The sequence below is a fragment of the Strongylocentrotus purpuratus genome, unplaced genomic scaffold (genome assembly GCF_000002235.5).
Source record: "Strongylocentrotus purpuratus isolate Spur 01 unplaced genomic scaffold, Spur_5.0 spur5_scaffold_12, whole genome shotgun sequence".
Lineage (NCBI taxonomy): Eukaryota > Metazoa > Echinodermata > Echinoidea > Camarodonta > Strongylocentrotidae > Strongylocentrotus > Strongylocentrotus purpuratus.
In genome coordinates, this window is record NW_022145597.1 from 20642572 (window position 1) to 20654750 (window position 12179).

The following is a 12179-nucleotide window of genomic DNA, read 5'->3' on the forward strand; positions in this document are numbered from 1 at the left end:
AGAGCAATCCCTCCGGTGTTTGACAAAGAAAATAAAAGTAAAACAAAAGCCGATATTGCATTTTTTAAACATCTTATATTATGAAAACATTCGATAACCTCTAAAAGGTATAGGTTAACATTCATCTTAGTCAACAAAATCTATGCCCCATGACAAAGAGAAATGTTGATGCTTGTACACGAAAATAAAGATAGATCAAAATAATGCATTCCAATCTTTCTCCGCAAACCTTCGTTATCTTTGAAGGGTCAGGCACCGTTCAAAGATCATAAAACAACAATGGACTCGGGTAGATGAAGAGATTACTTAGCACAAACTTCTAAACCGAAGAAGTTGTGTAATAGTACACCATTGTTTCAATGACATTGTTACAAAACATCAATGACATCTCTAATTAAAGACATTTTGTTGAGAAGGTAGCATTTGTGAACATGTTTCATGTGAATGTCATGCTTCTGTTTCCGGATCGTGATTAAAAGAGACAGAAGTAATCGTTTACCTTCTCACTCAGCGATAACAAGAAAGGTGAGTGCGTTTAAATTTTCATTCAATATGCCTAATAATTATATATACGTATCGAATTAGTTTCGTGATGATATTCTATGTTGTCACGATAATTGGGAAAGCAGGAGAGCTGTCACAATTAATAGAAAATCGGGCTCGTTCTATTGTAATTAGAAAAATGGATGCCGAACTCAACATATGAACTTGTCATTACGCCCAAATGTTAATTTATCACACGGGCTTAGGCTAGAGGAAAAGAACTGTAGCATGAATAAATTTATCAATGCAAATCGTGAGTGAGATAAAACTAAGGGTTATAATCTTTGATTTCTATTTGGAATCTTAAGAGTCTGCAATTGCAATTATTGTAATCAAAATGGTGATTTTTTTTTAAATATTAGTTTTGCAAGCAACATAATCGATTTCTATTTTCTCTTAGATTTAACGACAATTAAAGTAGATGACCTCACAGTCTATTAGAACAGTGGCGTAGAGTGGGCCCATATAATGAAGGGGCAACGGAATGTGCGTTCTTACCTGATGAATGATATATAAATAACAAGGCTTTCGACCAGGAGGTGGGAGGTCGTCCTAGCATTTTTAAATCTTCCTTTCTCCCTCCCTCTCCACAATTTTTCATCACCCCCTTTCTCTTGATTGCACTTTCCTACTTTTTCCTACCTTTCGATTGAGAAGGGTGCATGCCCCCCCCCCCCCCCGCCCCCGTAGCTATACGCCGCTGTTATACAGCATGAATAGGGACTTTTAGATTCTGCACGACGAGAACGTGGACTAATAATTCATCATTATTTCCCTCTTCTTCCTTCTCCTCTTTTTCTTCTTCTCCTTCTTCTTTTTCTTCTTGTACTTAATATCATTTCTATCATCAGTTTAATGTTGTTATTATTATTATTATCTTTAATAAGTAGTTCTTTTAATTTTCTTATCTGTCTGTAAATATTACTATTTTAACTTATTAATCTTATACATGTCTGTAAGGGATCCCACTGGAAATAAGCTCTCGAGCTTTCGTGGGTTATCCTGTTCAAGCTGACTTATTTTTTATCTGTTATTATTGTATATTGTTGTATGTTGAAAGCTTGTCGAATAAAAATCAATCAATCAATCAATCAATCAATCGACTGCCCTTTTAAGGCAACGTGACGTCACTGCCAGTGCCTTAAAAGGACGTCACATTGCCTTAAAAGGGCAGTCCACGTTCTCGTCGTGCAGAATCTAAAACTCCCTAATGTTGACAGTGAAGCATGTGATTTTTCTTTTGCAGGTGTGATGAACACTCGATTCATTATGGCCTCTATGGTATCATTCGGCATTGCTTTCTTCTTTATACAAGTATTATGTAAGTACAGGACTTTTCAATTGCAGCCTATAAGTTAGACTAAACCTGTTTAGACGAAAAATGCGGTTTGTATTATTGGGCAAATGTTTCATTACAGGCGCGTAGCCCGGGGGGCGGTGGGGGCGGTCGCCCCCCAAAAAACGCCGGCCAAAAAAAAAAGAGAGAGAATGAGGAGGAAAAAAAAGAGGACGTAGGAAGAAAAAGGGAAAAGGAGTTGAGAACGGTACAACGAATCATCAAAGCTTCCGCGCTTCGCGCGGGAAGGGGGGAACTGAGTTCAAATTTAGGATTAAGGGTCGGGAAAGTTACAACGAATCGTCTTCTTTCTCTTATAATTTAATGAAACGTCAAAACTTCGCACGAGAGGGGGGGGGGGAACAGAATTCAGACAATGATTAAGAGTCGAGAAAGGTACAACGAATCGTCTTCTTTCTCTAATAATTTAATAAAACGTCAAAGCTTCGCGTGAGAGGGAGAGGGACTAAATTCAGACAAGGATTATGAGTCGAGAAAAGGACAACGAATCGTCTTCTTTCGAAGCTTTAGCGCTTCGCGCGGGAGGGGGACTGAATACAGATAAGGTTTAGGAGTCGGGAAATTAGGTACAACGAATCGTCACTTTTCTCTAATATTTTGATGAAACGTCAAAGCTTCGCGCGAGAGGGGGGAGGGACTGAATTCAGACAAGGATTATGATTCGAGAAAGGTACAACGAATCGTCTTCTTTCAAAGCTTCCGCGCTTTGCGCGGGAGCCTGCACCCACCCCCACCCCCTAGGGAGCGCGCTTCGCGTGTTCATTACCGCCCCCTCTAAAATGAAATCCTGGCTACGCGCTTGTTTCATTATAATTGTGACACATGCGAAAAAATAAAATGTGATCGTTTTAGACTGTCATATGCTCTTTATAATCTGATTTCCTTTTCATATCAGCTCTTCGTAAATAACACCTAATTGCAATTTATTTTGTAATGTTCAAAATAAATCTTCTCGTTGTAGTTCATCTGATCACAGGACTGATATTTGTGGGGGGAAAAATACCGTTTGTACATTTCATTTGATTGTAAAATTGTATATGAGTCTGTGTGTTTTAATAGAGATTACTGACATGAAAGATAAGGTTGAATTCTGGTAATGGTGAAAAAAAACATTGAAACAGTTTCTATTCAAATTCACACCAATAAGCCAGTTTACAGATACAATCTGCGCATGGGCAGATGAAGGTCATTTGTACCAAAATGGTAAAACCCACAGAGATGAATACTGGATATGCGCTCATGAAAGTTATGTAACATTATTCATTTATGCACCAACGATACGTTCCAAGATACGCAGGTGGAAGTATTCTTTTTAAGAGGGCAACAAAAGGTATTCATGAAGCACATCTAGGACTTTGGAAGTTATTATTCTAAGATGCTCAAAGTGGAACTTCTCCATGTGTAAAAGATCTGTGGATATTTGGGGTCATTTGTACCATGTGCTATCTGTAAACTCCCTTATAAGGGACATTCGGTACATTCTAAGATACGCAGGTGGAAGTATTCTTTTCAAGAGGGCAAACAAAAGGTATTCATGAAGCACATCTAAGACTTTGGAAGTTATTATTCTAAGATGCTCAAAGTGGAACTTCTCCATGTGTGAAAGATCTGCGTATATTTGGGGTCATTTGTACCATGTGCTATCTGTAAACTCCCTTATTGTTAAGCAGTACAAATAAATAACTCTTGATAAAGAAATTTGAAAGAAATTGTGTAATTGCAGAGAAAAAAGCAAAAGAAACATTAGTCCCAAAATTATTCTGTGTCAACATTCTCATGCAACACGACTCATGAAGTATATAATACTCTATTCTGATTGGTCGAAAGTCAAGTATAAGTTTTCTGAGGCCTTTATAACAAAGGCATATACTTTAGAAATTTAAAGCAACAGCCTGCGGTACATATCGGGTTTTTCGGAGGGAGGGGGTGGAGGTGGGGACGCCCCTTCTTTGGAGTCGAAAAAGGAATGCATGGTCGTATTCCAATTTATTTTTTAAAGTCCTCTTCATTATGTGATAATGCATTTCATTCCAAAATATATTCCCCGTATTCTTTTGTTAATCCCCATCCAGATTTATTCCACTTCTACCCTTCCGTTGTGTCTACTTCTACTACATCAAATGTGTCGAACGGTGCTTACAATAATTATTCTACTTCATGTCTACGGGATTGTACGAGATTTCCCGAGCCGAGAACCTGTGACTTCCACTTCGTAGCAGAGTGGTATTACTCCATGTCTAAGGCCTGCTATGACTGCCCTTTCAATACGAGTGACTGTTTGCGCCCTCATTGTATAGCTCTAAATGGGGTTCAGCGACCAGTCTTGGCGATTAATCGGCAGATACCGGGGCCCAGTATTCAGGTATGGTTGGAAGATATCAAGATGTTATTTTCAGACATCTATATGGTAATGAAATTATGGTAAATTAGCTTAGGGGATAATTGGTAGCAGAGGCGGGGGGGGGGGGGGGTGGCAGAGTGACCTCCCACTTTTTCAAGTACCTAAAAGTGCCCCTTTTTGCATGGGAACAGTGCCCCTTTAACTTTGTAAGAAGTGCCCCTTTTTACATAGGAAAAGTGCCCTTTTTACTTTGACAAGTGCCCCTATTAATTTTTAAAAGTGCCCCTTCCCCTTTCCGCCTCCGATAAGTGCCCCTTTTATTTTGACACGTACCCCTTTTTCCTTTGATAATTGCCCTATTCAAATCTGAGAGGTTCTCCTTTTGCTTTGTCAACTTTTTTCAATGTAAAAAGTGCCCCTTCCCTCTTTTAATAACTACCCCTTTTTAACTTGGATAAGCGCACCTTATATTTTCACATGTGCCCCCTTTCATTTTTAATAAGTGCCCCTTTTCATTATGATAAGTGTACCCATTTAAAAAAGAGCCCCTTTCCCTTTTTATAAATGCCCCTTTTCATCTCTTGTAAATGACCCTTTTCAATTCTGAGAGATACTACTCGTTTTACTTTGACAATACCTCTTCCCCTCCTGACAAGTGCTCTTTTCATCTCTTATAAATGTCCCTTTTATTTTGACACGTCCCCCTTTTCCTTCCTACTAAACGCTCTATTCTCTTGCAAGTGCCCCTTCCCCTTCTCATAATTACCACTTTTCATCTTTGATAAGTGCCCCGTTTATTTTAACATGGGCCTCTTTTTCTTATTAATAATGGCCACAGCAAAAGTCCGGTGTGTAAAGTCAATACGGGTCGACCTTTTTCTTTTGTTATACGAGCCTTTTTCAGCACCCCTCCCCCTTTTTCAGCAAAAGTCCGGTGTGTAAAGTCAATACGGGTAGACCTTTTTCTTTTGATACGAGCCGGATAGTTTGGGAACACGCATGGTATCCCTCCGTCCATGGAGTGGGGGGGGGGGTGGCTTGACCGTCACCAACATAAATTATTTTACGCCACTATCATACGTCTTCATTTCTTGTCTGTTGTTTTACAGGTGTGTCAGGGTGACCGAATTCGGGTTACCGTCCGCAACGCCCTGGACAACTCTGAAGGTTTGACCATTCACTGGCATGGTCAACATCAGCGTACTAGCCCTCACATGGACGGGACATCAATGATCACGCAATGCCACATTCCCCGACCCCAAACCTTCACCTATGATTTCCTTGCCGACACACCGGGCACGCAATGGTGGCACTCGCACTCTGGTCTACAGCGGGCAGATGGACTGTTCGGTCCCGTGGTCGTACGACAAAGGAGGGATGACGAAGTGCACTCGAGTCTCTACGACATCGATGACCACGAGCATGTGATAATGATGTCGGATTGGACTGATACGCTCTCCATGCAGCACATGATGAAGGATCTACACGCTGACGGGCCAGGAGGTCCTGATGCTATTCTTATTAATGGGCGTGGCACAAAGAGAAAGGTGACTGCAAATCAAGACAATACATATTTTTTCCCCCTCCTTCTGAAGAAAGTGTTTATGGAAACAAGAGCAAGAAAATAACGAAACTTGTACCAGTATAGGTTAGAAAGTGGAGTCCATTAGAGAATTAGACTTCCCATTGGACCAACAGCCTGCAAAACCGAAATTGTCGGTCCATGGACCTACAAAAAAGGAGACTGATTTAAGGGTCTATCTCCTGTCTTTTAAGAAGGCCCTATACCTATGTGTTTCGGCATCGTTGGCTGCTATAGACATAATACCAAACCTTAGACTAAATTTATACCATTATGACCTTTGATTATTTGTGTAACCCTCTTTTATGATGTCAAATATCTCAATCTTCTCTATTATTATTTTCTGTCTAATTGTCAGGTTTTCGAAAGAAACGGCAAAGAGGCACTACTCCCAGATTCAATATTCACCGTCAAACAAGGATTACGATATCGCTTTCGAACAATCAACACAGCGGTCACTAATTGTCCTATGGAAATATCGATCTCCAATCACCAACTATTCACAATAGCTTCCGATGGTTCACCTATCGATGCCATCACGGTAGATGGGATCGTAGTATCAGGTGGCGAACGATATGATTTTGTGGTTTCTGCCGATAAACCGATCGGCAATTACGCGATACAAGTGCGCGGTGTGGATGGATCGGAATGTGAAGGTATCGAAGAAGTTGCGATATTGAGATACGAAGGAGCCCTGCAGGAAATGAAGCCATCAGCCATCAGCATGAACCCATCAGCTACCAAGGAAGGAGATGGTGTTATTCTTAATGTACCTATAGTTGAAAGTACACCAGGAAGGCCTGGGGTTTACGACCTCAGAGACGCAGGTAAGATCAGTGACGGATTTAGGGGGAGGGGCATAATTAGCCCCCGCACCCTTAAAAAAAACGACCTGGCATACAGGTCTGCCATAAGTTAAGAATAAAATAATGTGCCTCATTAATTGTGTTATGGTGCCCTTTTCAGTTTGAGATAAACAAAGCGTCTGAGAAAAAAAGTTTTAAAATACGACGAAATTTATTACAATTTAAAAAAATAATTAAATTACTAATTTATTACAAAATTAGGACAATACGGGGAGAGGAGGGGGGGGGGGGGGTATATAAACCCTGATTGTCAAACACTAAGTATTCGAAGTCTTAAATTATTTCACGCAAGTTGTCATGACTTTAAGGAAATAAAACATAACCCTACACAATAAGAGGCCTACTTCGTTAAGAGTGTGTACCACTTTCATTTCTAGGCCCCATCGACCCCGACATAGTGCGTCCTAAGCCCGACGTCACCCACTACATCGAAGTCGACAGCGTGTATCGCAACTCCCCCCATCTTCATCACCGTACATACTACCCCGTAGAGCAAGGCGGCCACATGTACACCGCAAAGAGGACTCACATGATGAACAACATCAGTTTCGCCCTCCCGACGGTCCCGTTGCTCACTCATCATCGTCACCTCCAGGCCGGGAGTCTGTGCACGAAGTCGACGATGATGACGGAATACGGGCGGGACTGTGAAGAGGAGTACTGCGAGTGTACGCATACGATCCCGGTCAAACTGAATCAGGTCGGGCAAGTCGAAGACAGCTATAATCTATAATTTTCATACATTCCATCTCCTTTTCTGTTTGTTATCCACTCTGTCTCTGTCTCGTCGTCCGTTCTTATACAGCTCCACCCCTCCCTCTGTTGTTCTAGCCGTAAGTAATTTTTATCCCTATCTCCATTTTTCAATCTCTCTCAATTTGTTCACTATAATTTCCTTATTGTTCGAATCACAGTTTCTTGATTATAATTATTTCCCCTGTGTGTTTCATATCTCATTCTTATTAATTAGCTTGCTATGACAGGTTTGTTTCGATAAGTCTAATCTAACTCCTAATGATAATTATGCAGGATTTCTATAACCAATATCAGACACAATCCATTACAGTTTTCTTTTTGCCCGTTGTAACCGAGGCATCATTTCGATTGCGCTATTACATGCGCTAATATAAACTTTGAAGGCAATTAGCTAATGCGACAATAACTCAACGTAATATCTGAACCGTTTATTTTGCATTGAGTTCTGTACGTCATCCTCACATAAAAATATATGGCGCGTCAAAGGCCGCACCAAACATTGACGCAATCCTACGTCAGGAAATGGCGCATCATGCACAATGGGTTTAAAGTCCATCAAGGCCAGTACCCGTCAAGTAAAAATGAGGAACATCATTGGATAGTTTAAATTCGTTTTTTGTTTGTTTTAAACATCGTTGTATATTGCGTATAGTGGACACACGGTATAATGGCCGCCACTACAATCTTGAGTAGATTGTAAAGTACCGAATCAATGGTGGCTGCTAGTCTGCAGGCACAGACTCTAATTTGACACTTTAAAACAATTCCATGAAGTCTTGAGTAGAGCCTAGCTCTATGGTCTCAGGCTTTACCAGGAGTAGCTTAAATTTCATTTAAATTGTACCATAATGTGAGAGCGAATGTAACTTTAGACACATTTCTGCAAGCATTTTCAAAACAAATGTGTTTGAAGTTGAATATTGATCAAAGAATAAACAATTTAGGTTTTCTGCGTACAAGGGAAAACCCAAATTGTATTTTTTTCCTTTTTTTTTGAGGGGGGGGGGGGTATCTTTGCAGAAGTGTGTCTTAAATGGCGTCTTCATTCACATTATGATACAATTTAAGTGCAATTTTGCCGTCAAATTGTTGGCGAATTTGGGGCTCCCAACACTTTAGAGGGACTTTAAGTACAGAGTCTATAGAGTGCACTAGTGCGTGTACTCAGCATAGTCTCTTAGTTCAGACACAATTTTACGCACAACAACTGAAAAGGTTTGTGCCTACAAAGTAGACGACTCAGTATTGATGGTTTTCAACGTGTACACTTAATTGCTATAATTCCTATATAGGTTGTGGAGCTCATATTGGTGACAAAGTCTTTGAAGGAATTTGAGCCACACCCACTTCATCTCCATGGTAACCATTTCTACGTCATCAGTTACGACAACGGCGAGCAACTCCCGCAACAGACGATAAAAGATATGGATGAGAGAGGTATTTCCTCATAGATTATTTACTCCACTTAAAGGGGGCAATTATTCGCAAAAAACGAAAAAGCAATTCCCTATAGCTAGTTAGTGTCAACCCCATACTTTTGACCGTGATATCTATATGGGTACGCAGTTAAGGAGCCCTGAAGGAGTGTGATGAAAAAAATGGATAACATAATAACAAAGGGCGCCCATGAAACCCCAGACCGCCACCCCCCCCCCCCCTCCCACTCCGTGATCGGAGGGATACCATGCATGTTACCAAAATGTCAGGTAAAGGGGTACTTTTCACGCACCAAAGTCCGGCTCGTAGTACATAAAAGCCCGTTTTACACACCGGACTTAAGGGGTGTTTTCAAAAGGAGGGAACATGCATATGCGTACCCTAAATAACACTGAGTGGGGGGGGGGGGGGGGGGCGGGAACCCCAGTCGGACTTCGGTTCCGTTTGGTGGACTCAATGACTTTGTGCTCGCTTTTCAAAATGCATTTGCATTAAAAACAAGAATTTAAATATTTTTTTAGAATTCGGTATTGTTTATCCTTGTCTATAATAATCCACCAGGAAATCTAAATTTCGGAGAACGAACATGATCGGTATAGAATGACGATATATGTCATTATTCTGTTTGAATCTGAAATACAGTCGTATAATTATGTCTAATTTATATTAGTTAAAGACACAGTCTCTAATAACTGGTGCTCATCCTTTTTTAATATGCCTAGGAGAAATAAAACGCAACCTCGATCGCCCTCCACGGAAAGACACATTAATGATGGCTCAGCGCTTTACCATACTACGTTTCAAAGCTGATAACCCGGGCTGGTGGTTGTTCCATTGTCATATGGATGTACATCTGGAGGTAATTAATTCTATTGTCAGTAATTTGTTATGGCGTATCAAGAAAATTGATAAACGTGTGGTGGGGGTGGTGGTGGTGGGTGGGGGGAGGGGGGGGGGGGTGTTTAATGTATTTTAGCGTTTCTTCTAAATGGTGGGCGACATTATTGCTTCACACTTGTCAATTTACTATACTTATTAACTTAGATTATTGACGTTGTTTTAGTTCATCGAAACACAAAAGTGCGTTTTCTAAACCTATATAATCTGTGATTCATTAATATCTGAAATTGAAAAAAAAAAAATCTGAATTTAAAATACTAACAAACAAGAAGCAAAAACGCGTCTATAGCGCATTGGAAGATTTCTAAAAATGTTATTATGAACAGTTCCGGGCAAATGTCTTTATTTTTTATTTTTGTTTGATTTTGATTTTGTGCAGCTAGGGATGGCGGTTGTGTTTCATGTCGGCGATGATAGAGACTTGCCACCTCCACCGAGCACCATGCCTGTATGTGTAAGAGGTGAGCATCAAACAAACATTCAGTCGATCCCATAGGCCATAGGATCAGGGGGAGAGATCCTGCATTCCAACATCTTTTACAATCTCATTCATCTTTAAAATAGAAATTGAAATTGATATGAAAATGTTATTGATTGGATATAAAATAAATAACAGAAAATTTAGTTTACTTAATTTCTTGATGAATTATGCACAACTTGTAAAATACAAAGTTAATGAAGAAGTTAAAAAATTAATACTAATAGAAATGTTATAATGATCCTGTGAGGAAATTATGTTGATCTTGTATATAATTCATATGTTTCGTTTTTCCTGTTTTGTAAATAGTCTATATGTATTTTGAAATGGTATAATAAAGTCCCTCTGAAGAGGTAAAGAGAGAAAAACAAATCTTTTACAATCTCATCCTGGTTGGTTTCGCGGCAACCGATACTTAACTTCTGCGGGCAATGGGTTTTCCACACAACTACATTTCAGGATACGGAAGTACCAGAATAATCATATTCTGACAGCGAGGTGCCCAAATAGTGTAATAGATTTAAATCTATCTAGCTTATGTTTTATGATGAAATGACATACAATTACGAAGTAGGCCTATACTAGCTCTTTTGCTCGCTCACCAATTTGAAAGTGGAAGATTGATATTCTGGCAGGAGGCCTTATTAGGCCACCCACCCAGGAAAAATGTGCCCATACGTCTATGATAAACCCAATATGAAAGGTACTAGAAACAGCAAAAGTTAGGTCTTCGCCGTCGGGCCCTCCATTATATATTAAATTTAAACTTCCTTGTCGCGATAAATGAATAAAAAATTACGACCAACTGACTCACTCATGAGAAAATACGTTAATTCGTTCTTTCAAAATATATTCTTGCGTAAATGATCACATCTTTCTTCTTTAAATCTTCTTTTCTCTCTTTGTCTCTCACCTCTTTCTACCCCTCTCTCTCTCTCTCTCTCTCTCTCTCTCTCTCCCTTTCTCCCTCTTTTAGATCAAGGTGAACACTCATCGGGGAGTGACGTCACAGTGCCCGAATGCAAACTAGTCAACGAGATACAGACCGCCAAAACGCCGACCTTTTTAGCCTACGTCATTATTTCTACCGTTCTCTTTCTCTTTCTAGCTTTCCTGTGCCTTCTCAATATACAAAGAAAGCATAAATCAAGAAGAAATAGTGTACAGTACAGGAGATTACAGACCGGAGAGGTCGAAATGAGTTTGGACAACGGTCATCGGAGCATATTTTGATATATTTATTAGGCTGAATTCTAGGGGGTAATAATGATTGTGATTGGTCTTCTGATGAAAACAAAAGGAGAGGGAGGGATTAGGGGATAAGAGAGAGAGCGAGGGGGTGAGAGAGAGAGAGAGGGAGAGGGAAAGAGAGAGAGAGAGAGAGAGGGGGGAGAGAGAGAGGAGGAGGGAGGGAGGGAGAGAGAGGGAGAGAGAGAGAGAGAGAGAGAGAGAGAGAGAGAGAATCAGAACAAAATGTTCTAAAAACTACATGTATTATTATAAGACGAATCTAAATTAATTTATAGATTGGTAATGTATATGAAGTTATCAAACCTGTCGGGAATTACTTCAAATATTAAATATGCATATATTTTGAAATGTTGTTCATGAATTACTAGGTCCTTTGTTTAGTCGATTTCATTGTCAGTTCTGCATCATAATTTGTTACAAAGGTTAAAATATAGAGGCAAAATCAAAGACGAAAGGTAAGTACAAAATGAAGTCAAAGAGTAATATTTTTGATGAAGTTTTGACAACTTTCCTAAACTTTATTCAGATCTGTCCATAAAATATCATGAAATAACGATAACACAAGTTATATTTCACTTTATACTCGTTAAAAAAAAGCAAACAATATTCGATCTACTTCTACTGTCCTCATTAAAAGTGTCACAAACATACAAGTCTCATTATGCTGT

The 12179-nt window shown here is 39.7% G+C and overlaps 1 protein-coding gene across 1 annotated transcript; it reads left to right on the plus strand.

The window, feature by feature from the left end:
* Positions 1–1796: 1796 nt before the first annotated feature.
* On the plus strand, positions 1797–11549 carry LOC115922695 (laccase-4-like). Its single transcript, XM_030982076.1, has 9 exons — positions 1797–1864; positions 3973–4262; positions 5351–5788; positions 6182–6650; positions 7067–7389; positions 8738–8882; positions 9605–9741; positions 10162–10243; positions 11237–11549. Exons 1-9 carry the CDS (start codon positions 1813–1815, stop codon positions 11491–11493), a joined length of 2193 nt encoding a protein of 730 aa, XP_030837936.1. The 5' UTR covers positions 1797–1812; the 3' UTR covers positions 11494–11549.
* Positions 11550–12179: the final 630 nt, after the last annotated feature.

What these genes read in the sequence shown, in the direction of transcription:
- LOC115922695 (XM_030982076.1), top strand. Translation starts at nt 1,813, where the DNA reads ATGGCCTCTATGGTATCATTCGGCATTGCTTTCTTCTTTATACAAGTA. An exon ending in GGCGTGGCACAAAGAGAAAG is followed by an intron (nt 5,789 to 6,181) that starts GTGACTGCAAAT and finishes TCTAATTGTCAG; the next exon opens with GTTTTCGAAAGAAACGGCAA. An exon ending in CATGCCTGTATGTGTAAGAG is followed by an intron (nt 10,244 to 11,236) that starts GTGAGCATCAAA and finishes TCCCTCTTTTAG; the next exon opens with ATCAAGGTGAACACTCATCG.